The sequence below is a fragment of the Ornithorhynchus anatinus genome, chromosome 14, assembly GCF_004115215.2.
Source record: "Ornithorhynchus anatinus isolate Pmale09 chromosome 14, mOrnAna1.pri.v4, whole genome shotgun sequence".
In the NCBI taxonomy this organism is placed as follows: Eukaryota; Metazoa; Chordata; class Mammalia; order Monotremata; family Ornithorhynchidae; genus Ornithorhynchus; species Ornithorhynchus anatinus.
Genome location: NC_041741.1, coordinates 5,842,434 through 5,861,038, shown reverse-complemented (window position 1 = coordinate 5,861,038; position 18,605 = coordinate 5,842,434). Strand labels below are relative to the sequence as shown.

At 41.3% G+C, this 18,605-nt stretch overlaps 1 protein-coding gene across 2 annotated transcripts in view; it reads right to left on the bottom strand.

The window, feature by feature from the left end:
* The window catches only part of MDGA2 (MAM domain containing glycosylphosphatidylinositol anchor 2), a 434,436-nt gene that overhangs the window by 48,623 nt on the left and 367,208 nt on the right, over positions 1–18,605 (bottom strand). For both annotated transcript variants that reach the window (XM_029078526.2, XM_007662937.1), the window contains one exon: positions 3,701–3,849. In XM_029078526.2, the coding sequence (XP_028934359.1) occupies positions 3,701–3,849 (149 nt within the window). The remainder of the gene's footprint in view (positions 1–3,700; positions 3,850–18,605) is intronic.

Below are 18,605 nucleotides of genomic sequence, written 5' to 3'. Positions count from 1 at the left end.
GAACCTGGGTTCTACTCGCAACTCCTCCACAAGCCTGCTGGTTGACCTTGGGCAAATCACTTAACTTCTCTGGGACTTACTTCCCCCCAGAAGATTTGCCTTCCCACAGCATTTGGGAGAAGTACTCCTAGAATATCCCAGGAATTATAGTCTTCCAAGAGGACAGAATTTCCCAGAAAAAGCTTCCCATCCCTTCACTTTTATGTTGGGTACAGATCTGCCAATCTCTGTCCAGATTTATTTAGCCATGTTAAATACAATTTAATTTCATTTTATTGTTCATGATTAAACAAGCCCCAGTCCTAGACAATAAAAACACATTGATTATGGATCAAATATTTAACTATTTGTAACAACAGCGAGGCTTAGTGCAGAGAGTGAAGGCCTGGGAGTCCAAAGGACCTGGGTTCTAACCCCGGTTCTGCTACCTTGCTGCTGTGTGACCTTGGGCAAGTCACTTCTCTTCTCCATGCTTCAGTAACCTCATCTTTAAAATGGGGATTAAGAGTGTGAGCCCCAGTGTAGGACGGGGACTGTGTCCGACCTGATTAAGTTGTATCTACTCCAGTGCTTAGAACAGTCTTTGCCACACAGTAAGTGCCTAACATGTACCATAACTGTATAATAAGATAAACTGCCAGAAATTAAAAAGAAAGACACTGAATGACCCAACAGTTTTCTTCTACGTTATTTGGTTAGAGAGGTGCCCAAGGTCACAAAGCAGAAATTAGAACCAACTCCCTAGATTCCCAGCTGTGGGCCTGGTCCACGGGCTACATTGCCGCCGTTTGCAGCAATGATTAGTAGTCATAAAGTGACAGAGCAAGACACTTGCCCAGAAGTCATCTGTTGAGAGTTTCCAATGCTCCGAGCTCTCAGCTTTTACCTCAGTGGGAATTGTTTCTCATTTGAAACTCACCCTTGGCAAGATTCTCCCAGTTCCCTGGCCGCTCTGCTCTGTGGCCTAGAAATCCCTAGTGAGGGAAACCATTGACCCCTTTCCGAATATCAACTAAATGGAAAATGAAAACAATCCCCATGTCTGCAGGGAAATTGGATGGATGAGCCCCATCTGTTACACAGCATGTAGGGTTTCATGAGGTCATAAATCCTTACTTCAGTTCCCAGAATATTACATTTACACCAAAACCTTATCTAAATCATCTTTTATAGCCAAAACTTGGTTCTTTATGCTGGAGAAAAGTCTATGGAAGTTTAAATCAGTCACTCAGTGTGCAGTTTCTAAATTTATTGTTTAGCTGTGTGAGTCGAGCATCAGGGACCATGAATTCCGCTTCTCAATCAGCTTGCCCCATCCTACCTCACCTCACTAATCATTACCTAACACAGCCCAGCCCACACACTCCGCTCCTCTAGTGCCAGCTTACTAACTGTGCCCTGATCTCAACTATCTCGCCGCCAACCCCTTCCCCACATCCTCCCCCAGCCAGGAATTCCCTCTCCCATCCACACACACCAGTCCACCACTCTCTTCACCTTCAAAGCATTATTACGGTCACATCCTCTCCAAGAGGTCTTCCCCGATTAAGCCGCTTTTCCCCGGCTCACTCTCCATTCTGTGTTATCTACGCATTTGGATCTGTGACCTTGGACATTTGATATTCACCCAACCCTTCTATCCTACAGCACTTAGGTACATGGTATAAATTATTTATTCCTAGTAATGTCTAATGCCCACTCTAGACTGTAAACTCATTACGGGCAGGGAATGTTTCCACTAATTCTGATATACTGTACTCTCCCAAGTGCTTAGTATAGTGCTCTGCACATTGCAAGTGCTCAATAAATACCACTGAGTGATTTATTGACTCTTCATATGTCTTACGTATTAAAAAAAACCATTCACAGCACATCTAATGGAATTGCATCAGAGGAACTAGTAGCGGGGGAACCTCTAAGTGCCCAGATACCTCCAATGCCCTGACTTCGGGGGATTTTATCAGACGAGTTCCTTAGTAATGCAGGACTGAGTCTCCCACAGGCCTCAGGGTCCAAAGAAGATCCTCCCTTATGCCTGGGGTAACAAAGAGAGACAGTTCTAAAGGTCAGAACGGGATGCAAAATGGAAATAGGGGTAAATCCGTGGCCTGATTTGGAGAGGCGGTTTGGCCCTTTGGAGAGGGCATGGGTCTGGGTCCTGAAGGTCCTGGGTTCTGATGGGATCTGCCATTTATCCCCTCTGGGCTTCAACTGCATCATTTGTCATGGAAATGTTTAGAGAAGCAGCATAGCCTAGTGGATAAGGCATGCACCTGGGAGTCAGAAGGACTTGGGTTCTAATCCTGGTTCTGCCATTTGATTATCTTGTGACCTTGGGCAGGTCAATTAATTTCTCTGTGCCTCACTTACCACATCTGTAAAATGGGGATTAAGATGTGAGTCCTATATGGGACAGGAACTGTGTCCAAGCTGATTAGCCTGTATTTACCCCAGCATTTAGTACAGTGTCTGCCACATAGTAAGCGCTTAAAAAATACCATAAAAAATTGAAATAAATTATGTCAAAGTTCACTGGGAGAATAAAAACATTGTACAAATTTAAGGAATTATCATCTAAACAGACACTCCCAAGCATGTATCCTGACTAGCCAACAAAAAACTACAGAATTCAAAGCCTAAGTGGATGACTTTTCATCTTTTCTGTTGCCTACATCTTGCTCAAGCCATTTCCTTTGAAATATCCCCATTGTTCCTGTAGAGATCAACCAAGGCGCTTTCATCGAGTTTTAAAGCTCACTGATTAAAGCTTTTCTGTGTTTGAGAGATGGACAGTGTCTTAGAAAGGTTACAAGATAAAAATAATCATCATCATCATCATCGTCTGGCCAAAATCTAACGGGGCGCATAAATCCTGGCATTTATTGGTGTGTAAGACACTGCTTATACCTTCAAGTACAAACTAGTAAAAAACAGGACAAAAATGTCCAAAATCCAATTGACAAATAAAATCCCTCCTCAAAATGCCAGTGAATCACACTGTCAGGCAGGATCATTCTGACTAGACTTGTAACCTCTGCCTACGGGCCTTCAGACTTGTAGTTCTTGACTTCATAACTCACTTTACAGCCAAACGGAATTGAATGACCCTAACCCTAACCCTCCACACAGTCATTTCTTTTGCCTCGGGGGAGTCCACTGACAGACTCTCCCTGTCTTTAGTCTGTATTTTCTACTAGAAAGAAGCAGCTTGACTTAGTGGAAAGAGCACGGACCTGGAAATCAAAGGACTTGGGCTCTAATCCCAGATCTGCCACTTGCCTACTGGGTGACCTTGGCAGTCACTTCATTTCTCTGGGCTTCAGTTACCTCATCTGTAAAATGGGGATAAAACACCTCTCTTCTCTCCCCGCCAGAATGTGAGCCACATGTAGGACAGGGACTGTGTCTGACAGATCTGACTGCATTTTATCTAACCTAGCTCTTATGACAGTGCTTGGCATAGAGTAAGCTGTTAAACACCAAAGGATAATTATTACTTGTCATTTTCCAAGCCTCCGAGGAATACATCTTTAATATCCAGGCTGTCAAATTAGGTGCAAATTAGGTTCAAGGATTGGTAAGGGTTTTGTGGGTAGCAAATTTTTGAGACTCAGACAAGAGGGGCATTGACTGGAGAGCAGGAGAGCAAAAGGCAGAGAGAGGGGAGGCTCAGGACATGCAAACCACTTTTTTTCCTCACCTGCCTAAAACCCAAGCGGTACGCCAGAATGCGGTCCACGGCATCGGGATTCATCTGCGTCCACTGAAGGCTGTACGAGTACACGCGGTGTCTGTTCTGCCAAACAGGGTTGTACGTGTCATAGTAGAATTCTGGGGCATAGGCCTTTCCTGAAAGAGGGGAAAAAAAAGAGCAACTGAAATGGTATAATCAAGTTCATTTAAGATGCAAATTTTAATTCTGTTTGTGGTCCTTTTATGCCCCTGCCACCCACCCCAATCAGATGTCAAACTTCTAAAGCCAACCACAATAAAGCACACCATTTCAGAAGACAGCAATTGCATATTTCTCCTCCTCCTCCTGGCCCACAAGGAGTTTAAAATCCCAGGACTTCCTAATGATGATATTAACAAGAATAATAATAATTCCTTACACTGCCCTGCACCCAGTGAGTTCTCAGTAAATACTATTGATTGTTTTGATGTATTTGAAGAATCATTTGCTATTTTTTTTCCTAGTAAGTTAGTCCTTACTGCCCACCAAGTTGGGATAATATTTTAAACCTGGGTCCATGCTGTTTAATCACTTTGAAATCACGTCCTTACCTCACTTAAGTATATATCCTTATACTTCATTATTTCCTTTATCTGTATTTTATTTTAATGCCCGCTTTCCCCACTAGACTGCAAGCAAGCTCCTTGAAGCAGGGATTGGACCTACCAACTCTTGCATTGGGCACTCCTGAGTGTTTAGTACACTGCGTTGTATACAGTAAGCACTCAATAAGTACCACTGATTGATTGATAGATGCTCTTTTTCGTCATGAGAATGTGAACTCCTTGGGGTCAGGAAATATGCATCATGCTTCTACTATACTTCCATAAGAATTTAGTACATTGCATTGCACCCAGTGGGTACTCAGTACATATCACCCCTAACAGCATAATACCTACCACTTTATGCCTGCTCTTATTTCCCTCCATTCCATTTTTAAATTGATATTTTTTTTTCCTTTGAGGACATCTCTCGCTGTGTCTCTTAGTCCCCTATTGCTTCTATTTGGCCACCTGGATTTTCTTGTTCAGTGAGCTATTTTTCACAGGCTTCTAATGTGTTTTTTCCACAGCCTCCAGGTTTCATGTTGGCTATTTCTTTTTTGCTACTCATTTCTGCTTTTATTTTCCTGGCGTTCGCCTTTGAAATTAAGGTTCACACTTTATTACGGTTCCCTTTTTCAAAATTTAATATCTGTACATTAGGTATTTTTAGCTTTCACTCACCAGCCAGAATGGGAAATTGAATCATGTTGTGATCACAATTTCAGAGTAACTCTTTCACACAAAACTTCCATAGCAGCTTCTGCCAACTTCTTAGAATCAAATCCTGTCTATTATCTTTCTCTGTCGATTTTAGGACTAGTTATTCAAGAAAACAGTCATTTACACTACCCCAAAACTTTGCTTTCCATAATTTAGCCAATCAATGTGAGGATTATTGAAACCTCCTACTATTTCTACACAACCAAGGCTTTTTAGGGTTCCCAATCACATGTAATATTTCCCATTCACTTTCTTCAACATGCTTCTGGAGTTGCACTCTTTGCTTCTGGAGTGCTTAGTAGAGTGCTCTGCCCACAGTAAACACTCAATAAATATGACTGAAGAAGAAGAGTGCTCTTCTGAGTGGTTAGTATAGTGCCCTGCATACAGTGGACATAAAAGAAATATGATAAGATTGATTCATTTCTGGGTAATCCCATGTGTTGTCTAGTTTTTTGCTAGGCTGAGTTTAATATCTTTCTCCAATTTATGCACTGCAGTATTCTCAGAATATTTAGTAGAGAAAGTAGCTTTCACTTCTTGAATCAGAAAATACTCAAATTGTTCATCTGGTACAAGCATGATTGATTTTCCTAGTGTTGCCATTTGCCATTATCAAGAAACACACACGGTTTGTCTTTTAACAAATAGAAATATCCTCTAATGAATAAATAATTCTGTCAAAGGGTCTGCCTCTTTCTCCACTACCATTCTGAGATATTTGCTGTTAAAAATGTCTCTTATGCCTTGGTGTGGTGATAGATAGATTAATGGAAATTCAATGAAACCTAATATTACATCTTGTGAGCTATGAATTTAAGAAGGTAATGCCCTTATTAAAGATTCATGGAACATCTTAGTTTTCAAAAGAAGTTACATATTTGTGAGAAAAGAAAAAGAGATCCCAGAAATCTTAATTTATCCTAAGAAACCAAAAAATTGGGAATATATTCTTGTAGGCATAAATTCACAAACCTCTTGTTGACCAAAGGGAAGATTATGAGTCATCATTAAATTGGTAAAATAGGATAAGATATGTAGTCTAAAGTCTCTGTAATAGACTGTGCTTTTACCCCCAAGGGGATTTGTACATTACTTATAATTCATGCAAAATTCAGAAATTGGGACCAGCAATGCTTGTCAATTGTCTGTGTGCACAGCACTGAACCTCATGATTTGTACTTTCCAAATGCTTAGTACAGTGCTCTGCAAACAGGAAGTGCTCAATAAATACCACTGAATTAATGAATGCTTTGCTATCATACAAAAAATGCAAATAACATGATCCATGCCATGAAGGGCTTTAAAATCTAAAGGGGGAGACAGCTGAAATACACTGATGAACATGTTATTGCGTTAAGAGTGAGAAAATAGATAGAAATAATGGACCCAAGTTAAATTACTAACAAAATGACGCATTCTGCCACATGCCTGCTCTTTAACCTTAAATAAGTCACTTAACTTTTCCATTCTCCATTTTCCTCATCTGAAAAATGGGCATTCAATAGCTATTCTCCCTCCTACCTAAACTATGTGTCCTATTTGGGACAGGGACTGTATCCCAGCTATCCTCTTTCTATTCCAGCACCTTGTCGAGTTCTTGGAACATGATAAGCACTTAACAAATACCAAAATTATTATTACTCCATTTTAGAGATGAGAAATTTGAGGGTCAGAAAGGTTAAGAAACTTACCTGAGGTCAAACAGTGACAGAGTTGGGGTTAGAACCCCTCTCCTTGAATTATTATCATGGTGTTTGTTAAGCGCTTAGTATGTGTCAAGCGCTGTTGTAAATACTTGGATAGATACAATTTCATCAGGTCAGAAAAGGTCCCTCTGCCTCATTAGGATCACAGAATAAAAAGGAGGGAGAATAGGCACTGCATCCCCATTTTACAGACTAATTTGCAGAACTTCACTCTTTCAATTCTATGATCCTGCCTCGTATATATTTTAATCATAATCATTATTTGCTCTCAGTGATTTAAGATGAATGGCCACACAGCTGGAGAGGATGAGTCAAAAAAGAAGACTACTTTTTAAAAGAAATCAACGAATCAGGCTAAATTTAACAGAATCCAGATTTCCCTGTATTGAAACAGAGGATAGGAAAAGAAGATACTCTCAAAATGATGCCAGTAAAGCATTAATATTTTATTAATGTCCTTATCTACTTTTTCTTTTTTTGTGTTTTCCTTTAGACCTTCTCCACTCAGATGCCATTAAGCCACAGAATCTGTGGCTTAATGACGACTTTTACCTTTAACTTCCTGCTGCAGAAATAGATGATGGTTTCAAATTAAGCGTAAAGGAGGCTAGGCTGGAAGGTAGAATTGACCCTAAGACTACTAAGCATCGCTCCCAGGTTTCATTTAAAACAACTTCCCCTTCCTCATCTGAGGGCTTCCAAAAGCCTAGAGGCCACTTTAAGGAAGCTGTGTGGACGACACGCCGGAATTACTCATTTGTCACATTTTGTCACAGCAGTTTGTGCTTTGGTTGCAATGCATTCTTTTTCCGGATGGTCTAACTTTGCAAAGTACTACAATTACTGAACATATATGTGCATCTATTTTGTTCACATCGAAAAGAAGACTATCTTTTCCAGAGACCAACTCGGAGAGAAAGCAATCAGCAGTCCCCTTTCATGCTGCCGTTCCCATTTTTGCCAAAACACCTCCCCTGATTTCCTTGCAATTCCTTTAATTTGATTTTTCAAGGTCTTATCTGTTCACTGCAAGCAATAGAAAGCTGTTGCAATTCTTGTAGGTGTTGCAGGCAGTGGCAACCAAACGTGACACCTGCTGGCTGGGAACCGAAAGGACTCTTTCTGCTTTATTCTTAATCACACCGTCTTATACCAAATTCTATTTCTAGTCACATGTAGTGACAGGTGACGAGACCACTGCTTTTCTTAGTGGCCACCACCAGATTGGAAAACTTATAAGATAAATTGAAGCTAAATTGCAAACCATTTTATGTTGCTCTTTTCTCTCTTCCCATGAAGATTATAAGCCTTTATTAACTGCCAGTCAAACCACAGGTAGAGCCTATTTTTAGGCTTAATAATAAGATCACCATTTCATCCTTGACCTTTAATAGCTTATGAGATGGAAAAGAAAAAATTGGATTGGGGGTCAAACAAGATTTCAACTATAATGGAAATTACAATTATCTATTCTTGGAGAGTTGGGGATATTAATAAATTGGGGGAGGGTCTGCCTCACTTTTAGCTTCACCGATCCAAACCCATTGCAACACGCAAAATGTTCATTATTAAAGTGTGGGCAGGCAACAGTCAGTCAATCGATTGTATTTTTTGAGCACTTACTGTGTGCAGAGCACTGTACTAAGCATTTGGAGGAGTACAACAGGAGTACCCTGCCCACAACGAGCTTGAAGTCTTATAGTCTATCAGCTCTGTCATATTCTTCTCTTCCCAGGTGCCAAAAACTGGCATTACAATGGAAGCCAAATTAAGGATCAGTTCAGAAATGAAACTGGGGTAAACTTGTGGTAGATTCAGCTAAATCACATATCTTCATTGTGAATTTGAGAAAGCATGGCTTGAGGGATTGGGATATAATAGTAATGCCATTGTTAATAATGACGATGATAATAAAAGTAATGATAATGTGGTATTTGTTAAATGGATACTATTTCGCACTTCCTAAACACTAGGGTAGATATAATGTGCCTAAATGAGTATTCATCCTCATTGATATTCATTCATTCATTCAATAGTGTTTATTGAGCGCTTGCTCTGTGCAGAGCACTGTACTAAGCGCTTGGAATATACAATTCGGGAACAGATAGAGACAATCCCTGCCCAATGACATGCTTACAGTCTAATTGGGGGAGACAGACGGACAAAAACAAAACAACTTAAACACGATAAACAGAATCAAGGGGATGTACACCTCAGTAACAAAATAAATAGGGTAAAAATAAAAAGATATAGAAACGAGCACAGTGCTGAGGGGAGGGGAAGGGAGAGAGGGAGGAGAAGAGGGAAAGGGGACTTAGCTGAGGAGAGGTGAAGGGGGAGAAGGGGGAGGGAGCAGAGGGCAGAGGGGCCGCATACACAGGGTAACCAAAAGATCTGTGATAAAAAAGGATGAATGTCATGAAGACATCGAATCTGAGGGTCACTGACACTGGCTTCTCAATGGGGCTGTAACATAACCACTGTGGGCAAGTCACTTAACTTCTTTATGCCTCAGTTACCTCATCTGTAAAATGGGGATTAACTGTGAGCCCCAAGTGGGACAACCTGATTAGCCTGTATCTCCTCCAGCGCTTAGAACAGTGCTCGGCACATAGTAAGCGCTTAACAAATACTAACATTATTATAACCACACTAGAACAGTGTTTGGCACATAGTATGCGCTTAACAAATACCGTAAATATTATTATTATTACAGAGACAGAGCCCATGGAAATTCTTGACAGCCAAGGGTTGAATTAGAATTCTAGGATTCAATGGCAGCAGAAAGGGAATCGCCATGACAAGCAACGATTTATTTCCAATACAGCTAACTCCCGTGGGAAGGGTGCTCTAAGGAGATGGTTTTGCGCTTGGGAGAGAGGAACCCTTGGCAATGCTTTATCACACTATTTAGCACCAGTCAATTTGTTTTCAAATTGCCAGCCATTGTTACTCCATTATTTTCAAATTGTAGCACAGCTAGCATTACTCATGGCTCCTAGAGAAACATGCTCTGTGGTAGATTTCTCTGCAGCCTATCACCTCGCAATTCGCCATCTTCAGTTACCAAAGATACTTTCAGATGAAGGAGGAGAGAGCAGGACTTGAAACTTCTGCAATCAGGCCTCTACTGCAATCAGCGGGATGTACAGCATAAGTCCATTAGATTCATTCGTTCATTCAATCGTATTTATTGAGCACTCAGCGTGTGCAGAGCACTACACTAACCGCTTAGCCCTGTACTAAGCGCTTAATAATAATTATGGTATTTGTTAAGTGCTTACTATGTGCCAGGCACTGTATTAAGCACTGGGGTGGATACAAGCAAATTGGGTTGGACACAGTCCCTACCCAACGTGGGGTTCATAGTCTCAATTCTTATTTTACAGATTCATACCCACCAAGCTTTAGATGATAAGGAAGCAGTGTGGCTCAGTGGCAAGAGCCCGGGCTTTGGAGTCAGAGGTCATGGATTTGAATCCCAGCTCGGCCACTTGTCAGCTGTGTGACTGTGGGCAAGTCACTTAACTTCTCTGGGCCTCAGTTCCCTCATCTGTAAAATGGGGATTAAGACTGTGAGCCCCACGTGGGACAACCTGATTCCCCTGTGTCTACCCCAGCGCTTAGAACAGTGCTCTGCACATAGTAAGCGCTTACCAAATACCAACATTATTATAAGGGATCCCAGTTTAGGTGGGGCAGTTCCCGAAATTCCACATTTTTTCCCACCTCCCACTTTTGGGATGTGTGACCTTGGGCAAGTCCCTTAACTTCTAAATGCTTCAGTTTCCTCCTCAGAGAAATCAGGAGATACCCTTCTCCCTCCCACTAGGACTATGAGCCCCACGAGAGCCAGGGACTGTATCCAATTTGATTAATTTGCAAATACCCTAGCTCTTAGTACAGTGCTTGGTGCAAAGTGTATGTGCAAATAGCCTATGTGCTTACCTCCCATTATCAGATCTTCACAACTTTAAATAATTCTCTTTTATCCCCTATTGAGATAGGTGTCATTTAATTAAAATTAAATACCAGTTGCAGCTAGCAGACATTTCAAAAATAATATTTTTTCTTACCAAGTTGAGGTAGCTTTAAAATTTAACAGGTTCATATACAGGAAACATATGGTCAATTACCATATTTTATACCTTTGGGCATTTCATGCAGCATTCTATGGACCCAGAATGTCAGGAAACAAACATCGCTAGTTAAAAATGAGTAGACAATATTTAGCCTAAGGATGAAATGACCTTAATATATTCCATCTTTGAAGAGATTGGCAATAAATCAAGGGCCTATAAAAGGATCATGTTTTCCCTATTGAGAAACACCTTCTCCATGAAATGCAACCATATTTAAAAACCAAAAGAACACCCCCGCAAAAAAACCCCACTTCTTTCAGGAAGCCTTCCCTGATTAGGCCCTCCATGGATGTGGTTACATCGTCTACTAAAACTATCTCAGCATTGTGCAGGATGTGTAAATGAAAGCACACAATACTTTTTTTTGCTCAAACTGTTGGACTGTGTTCTTTTACTTATTTCCTTTTTTGACTGCAGAATTCTTAAGGGCAGGCAGCTTGTTGAGAGCAGTAGTGCAGAGGGCACGGGTTTGGGAGCCAGAAGGTCATGGGTTCTAATCCCCGCTCCACCACAGGTCTATTATGTCACCTGGGGCAAGTCATTTCACTTTTCTGTGCTTCAGTTACCCCATCTGTAAAATGGGGATTGAGACTGTGAGCCCCATATGCGACAGGGACTGTGTCCTACCCGATTTGCTTGTATCTACCTCAGCACTTAGTACAGTGCTTGGCACACAGTAATTGCTTAACAAGTACCACAATTATAATTATTATTATTTTATTCTTGTACTATAATTCTTTTCAGGATTTATCTACTACATATTTTTGAACAAAGTAGGCACCCAATAAATACTATTGAAGATGCTGGAGGAATAATGCAACAATTTTCTTGTTCTGAATGTCTACGTAGAGTCAGTTTACCTTAACTAGTACCCTAACTAGTTTATGTCTATACTCCATCTATTCTTTGGGGAAAAAAAATGCTGCTATAGCATCTCAAAAGGATTTGTCAAAAATTTATGAATTTGGTTAGTCAATTTTTAATACTTAAATGTAGTATTCCATTGCTATAAGAAAAGGCCAGCCATAATGGGCTTCATGAATAGATTCAAATACAGAATGTGAAGACATGCTGAAGGTCAAAGTTGATTGCTAAGGTAAGGCATTCTTGGGACATTAGGACCGACGTTATCCTAGGGATATTTTAGGTCTCCTAGAGTCCCTTAATTTAGGGGGGAGAGAACAAAGGGAACTGTTAAGGAAAACTCTACATAGGAGTGAAAATGAAACTAACTAAATATCATCCTATGGAAATTGCTAAGAAAATCCCTAAACTTTGGGTTTTGGAAACAGGAAAATTAAGACAGATCAAGGGATTGAGCATTTTTCAGAGTATGCTTTTCCACTAATCGGGAAATGAATATTCTTTTAGATCCACTTGAAAGCTTATAATTAACAGTGAATTTATAATTCAGAACAGTCAATTGAGCTTACATAAAACATAATTATTTATCTCATTTTATAGTTCATGATCAAATTTTCCTTAAAGTCATTTTATATCAAGGAAAATTTAAAGGTAATTTTTATGTATGTCTGACTGATAATTCTATGAACTAGAATAACAGATTAAATCACCCACACTAAAAATCCATTGTTTCTTTCCTCTAACATTCCATATGGTAAATGAGCCTGAATCTCAAAATAGTCCAATTTTCCTTCAATTTAACTTTGCCAGCCAAAACTTTAATATCTTCTGTAAAACACTTCACTGATCCCCAATCAAAATTAACCCCCATTCTTTGGGTTTTATTACATAAAATATGGATTGAAAGTGCCCAGACTACCTATAATTATTCAAATTTCATCCCTTGTTCCTATATACATTTCATTATGTGTTCTGGAAATTGTCAGGAGTAATCATTCAACCTAGGTTTGGGGGAAGCTAAAGAAAGTTTTATGATTTATTGAACCTACCAAATGATTTATGATGAGTATCGAAACACTTGAAATTATTTCAGCCATGATAGGTGGGCAGAGAGGGAGAGAGAGAGACAAAGTCAATAGAATAGGTACCATATGAGCACTAGGTTATGATGGTCAGCTGAAACAGACTCATGATATTTTTCTTAAAGTTAGGGAGATTAATTTTACTAAAGAAAAACATATGTCACAGATTAGACTAGTCTATGGACAAGGATTGGAGCAGATGGAGATATCGGTGGTTTTTCTAGATAACTGGAAGGGCAAATCCATCATATTCCAGTCAGAGTTAATTTCTGTAGTTTGGTACTATCAATCCGTTTGTGGTATTTATTGAGCACTTACTAGGTGCAGAGTACTGTACTAAATTTTTGAGAGAATATACGAGAGTAAAAGTAGACATGATTCCTGTCCTCAAGGAGCTTCCAATCTAGAGGGAATAACAATTATAATAGTGGTATTTCTGAAGCACTCACTATGTGCCAAGCACTGTACTGTGTTGTACTGCACTGTACTATGCACTTCTGTACAGAGAAGCAGCGTGGCTCAATGGAAAGAGCCCAGGCTTGGAGTCAGAGGTTATGGGTTCTAATCCCGGCTCTGCCACTTGTCAGCTGTGTGACTTTGGGCAAGTCTCTTCACTTCTGTGCCTCAGTTTCCTCATCTGTAAAATGGGGATTAAGACTGTGAGCCCCGCGTGGGACAACCTGATCACCTTGCATCCCTCCCAGCGCTTAGTACAGTGCTTTGCAAATTGTAAGCACTTAACAAATGCCATCATCATTATTATTACTGAGTACTGGGGTAAATACAACTTCATCAGGTTGGAAGCAATCCCTATCCCACACAGGCTCACAGCCTAAGGGAGAGATATTTAACCACCATTTTATAGAGCAGGAAACTGTGGCACAGAGAATAATAATAATGATAATAATAATAATGGTATTTGTTAAGCACTTACTATGTGCTAACTACTGTTCTAAGTGCTGGGGTGGATACAGAGTAATCAGGTTGTCCCATGTGGGGCTCATGCTTTTAATCCCCATTTTACTGATGAGGAAACTGAGGCACAGAGAAGTTAAGTGACTTGCCCGAAGTCACACAGCAGCCAAGTGGCAGAGCCAGGTTTAGAACCCACGTCCTCTGACTCCCAAGCCCGTGGTCTTTCCACTAAGCCACACTGCTTCTCTAAGAGAAGTTAAGCAACTTCCCAAGGTCAAATGGCAGGCAAACATTTGAGTCAGGATTAGAACCCAGTTCTTCTGACTCCCGGGACCGTGCTCTTTATACTAGCCACAATCTAATGATCGTGACACATGCTCATTTTAGTTTGTTCTTTCTTCTGAGGCTTCAGTATGCATCCTTCTTATGGGGTTAGGAGGATAGGCCAGCTGTTAACGGTGTCATTCACTGTAGTTTAGGATTGTTTATTTAAGTGAGTTATATGTATCCATCCATCCTTTTATGGTCTATTATGGTAGTGCCTATCAACCCTTTAACACCAGAGTCATCTTAAAAGAAACAGCTGTTGAATGTGGATGGGGCCAATGGAATTTGATGAAAATAAAATTTTTCCAGCCTAATGACTCTCAAAGCTACGGGCAAGGATATGCTACCGTGAGGGGAACATCTTTCTTAGCTCTAACTCCTTTGATAAAAAATGAATCATATCCCTACGGCCCCTTTTTCAATCTGGATAAGAAAACGTGGTCCTTCTTTATTCTACTCTGTTCTATAATAGGTGAACACATTTGACCTTGGAGTCTTTATGTAGCAGAGAAAGGAAAAACACAGCTTAAGCAAACACGAAACTCTATAATGTTTTGTGACAGCACTAATATTGAATGTGTTGAGAAGTCTGGAAATATCAATGTCAAAGCAGAATGCCTAAACAAACAGGCAAGAGAAGGTCACACCAAACTAATTGTCACAAATGCTATACCAGTCACATAAACCCAAAGCACCTAAGTGGGTTGGGGAGAAGGAGGAAGGGAAGGGGAAAAAGAGGAGAGAGAGAGGTAGAGAGGAGAGGCACCGATACAGTGGCTTCTTTCATTAAGGATCGTTTCCTTCACAGCGGCCTGACATCCAAAATTGACTCCTAGAGGCAAAGGCTGAAGAGAAGAGACACACTCATGGCCTCTCATCACCAACCTACACTTACCTGTACAGGTAGCTGTTTTTCTCTCCCTTACCCTCCTTCGTTACGGCTCTTTCTCTAGCCAGGGAAGGAGGGCACCTTCGAAGCCTCACTAAAATCACATCTCCTCCAAGAGGCCTTCCCTGACTAAGCCCTCATCACCCCTACTCTCAGTTCCTTCTGCATCACATATGCACTTGGATCTGTCCCTGTTAAGCCCTTGATATTCACCCCATCCTCAGCCCCCTGATACTTAGGTATACATCCATAATTTAGTTTAATCTCTGTCTTCCCCTCTGGACTATAAACTCCTTGTGGGTAGGTAACTCTGTTGTACTGCCGTCTCCTAAGCGCTTAGTACAGGGTTCTGCAAAAATAATACACACTTAATAAATTTCACTGATTGAGGGTAGACTCAATCCAGGCCCCCATACAATCACCGGTCAACCAAGGAAAAATAATTTCTCATTCCTGGGCTCGTGGATTCCAACCAATGACGGAGTGAAACTGTAAACTGCCTTGCTTTTCTTCTAAGACAGCAGAGTCACGGGGGAATGGATGGCTTCACATCAGGAATCGGATATTCTGTCAAATGTCACTGCTGCCAGGCCAGTTACAGTTCATTTTGCAAGTCAGGAAGAAAACTCAAGGCTAATCATGAATACACCTTGCACCAATTGCGATATGCTGTGCATATCCCATTTGGTGCCATTAACTAATCACATTAGAATAGGTTAATGATTTTCACTAGAGGTAAAAAACTTCAATCTCAGTGGAATAATGAATGACCTTGTTATTGAAGCCTTTGGAGCAATTTTAGTTCCAGGTGACCAAATTTCAGAACTTTTGTTTATGGACAATTTACGTAAAGGAAAAAGAGCAAATAAATGGTAGTGTCAAAATTCAACTCATAAGACAGCAGAGACCCTTCAACTGGTATTGTAGCTTTACTTGTCTTTGGCTAGAGTACAATTTCTATAATTTCTCTGCTTAGCTTCAGCTCATTAGAGGTGGAAATGGCAAATTAGCAAAAGAAAATGGAACTGCCCTGGTTGCTATTTGATACTGAACCTCTCTGTGGCTCCTCGAAGTCACACTTCATGCCCTGAATCCAACTACAAGAAATCAGAGTCAAGAAGCATTAACCCATCATTGGCATTTCACTTACTGGACTTTCTTCACATCATCAACCCCTGATTCCTGGACCTCTTGCCTGCCACATTGCTGAGCCTGTGGTCTGCCTTTTTCTTTTGTTAAGTGCTTACTATGTGCCAGGCACTGTTCTGAGCACTGGGGTAGACACGAGTTTGTAAGGTTGGACACATTCCCTGTCCCAAATGGGGCTCACAGCCTTAATCCCCATTTTACATATGAGGTAACTGAAGCCCAAAGATTCCATCCCTGGCTCTACCGGTTACCCAGACTTCACCCTTTCTGAGTTCCTGGGGCTGTTGCACTGACTTTGTTGTCTCTGAGGCACCAAACCCTGGCTTTTACTAACCAACCCAGCTCTGCCCTTATCTGGGTCAGGAGTCATTCCTTTATTCATTAATCACATTTACTGAGCTTACTGTGTTCACAGCTCTTTACTAAGTGTTTGGGAGAATACAAAATAACAATAAACAGACACATTCCCTGCCCACAAGGAGCTTAGAGGGGTAGACAGGTGTTAATATAAACAAATAAATTAGAGTAAGTGCTGTGGGGCTGGGGGGGGGGGGGATAAATGAAGGGAGTAAGTCGGGGCAATGCAGAAGGGAGTGGGAGAAGAAGAAAGAAGGGCTTAGTCAGGGAAGGCCCTCTTGGAAGAGATGTGCCTTCGAGAAGGCTAGGGGGATTGTCTGAACCGGGAATCACTAAAATGTTGCTCTTCCCAGCCTTCTGGGACTGCTGCCCAATGAACAGCAGCAGGGTCTATTGGATAGAGCATGGGCCTGGGAGTTGAAGAACCTGGGTTTTAATCCTGGCTCCTCCACTTCTGATGTGTGACTTTGGGCAAGTCACTTAACTCCCCTCTGCCTCAACTATCTCATCTGTATAATGGAGATTAAGATTTTGAGTCCTATGTGGGACAGGGACTGTGTCCAATCTGACTGGCTTCTATCTACCCCACTTCTTACTACAGTGCCTGGCACATAGTAAGCGGTTAATAAATACCATAAACAATGGCTTGGGAGGTGGAAATAGCATGAGCAACTGTAGCAGGGTTTTTAAGGAATAACCTAAGCGTGAATAACATAAAAATTTTATATCACAAGAGGAGAACCAAGGAATTGCTTTGGATTAGAACTCCAAATGTGAACAAATTCTCATAGTGGAGCTCAATCCATCAGTTCTTTTATAGTGTGCAGAGCACTGTCTTAGGTCCTTGGGAGAGTGCAATAAGGATACATCGCAAAAGCCCTGTCCAGGCAATGGAATCTGAGCTGAAAATGTTACATGAGATTGGGGAAGCTTTCCAACTGCCGCTGGTAGTAATAGTGGAAGATTTCAATTATCCCGGCTACACTGGTAAAATCACTCATCAAGACAAGAAGTGGAAGTCAGGTTTTTGGGGAGGATAAATGACTGTTTACAGAGCAGTGAGTCCTAAGAACTTGCAAAGGATAAAAAAAACCCACACTGGCTTTAATTTAGAGGAATGGACAGGACCCGGTGCAGGAAGCATTGTGGGAATGCCTCTTAGCAACAGGAATTGCAAAACTATCAAATTTGACTCCTGGCTGGAGAGAGTGGAGCAGAAAGGATTAGCAGCAAAAGTTCAGTTGATTTTAGAAAGGGAACCTCTGATCAAACACATCTTAGTTGGGAAGCAGAAGGGTTTCCTGCTGGTGCTTTCGGGGTACGGCATGGGAGGTCTAAACTGGCCAACTCAGAAGCACAAAGGAAAGAAGCAGAGGAGCCCTTTGCAAATAGGGGACTCCGAGAGACAAGAAGGGGAGATTATAAAATCAGCACTGCAGATCCCTCCCCTCCCCCTGCCAACACTGTGCTCGGTTTAGCTGGACCTTGTGGAAAGACCAGAAGGCTTGTGAGGCAGGAGATCTGAATTCTAATCAGATCAGTTGAGAGGCAGCACGGTCTACTGGATAGAGCACGGGCTGGGGAATCAGGAGGTCACGAGTTCTAATTTTGGCTATGCCACTTTGTCAGCTGTGTGACCTTGGGCAAGTCACTTAATTTCTCCGGGCCTCAGTTCCCTCATCTGCAAAATGGAGATTAAGACTATGAGCCCTCTGTGGGTCCGGGATTATATACAACCCAATATCTTGTATCTACCCCCGTGCTTAGAACAGCGCCTGGCACATAGTAAATGCCTAACAAATGCCATAATTATTATTAATCCCAGATCAATTGATGGTTCACTGCATGGCCTCAGGTAGTCTCTTTACCTCTCTGGCCTTCAATTTCTATAAAATGGGGATTCAGTATTTGCATTCCTCACCTCCAAGGCTGAGAGCACTGCAGAACTCAGAACGTTTTTTTATGGTATTTGTTAAGCACTTTCTATGCGTCAAACCCTGTCTTAAACACTGGATAGGTGCAAGTTAATTATCAGACACAGTTCCTGTCCTTTGTGGGGCTCGCAGTCTAAGTAGGAGGGAGAGCAGGTACTGAATCCACATTTTACAGTTGAGGAAACTGAGGCACAGAGAAGTAAAGTGATTTGCCCAAGGTCACAAAACAAGCAACTGGC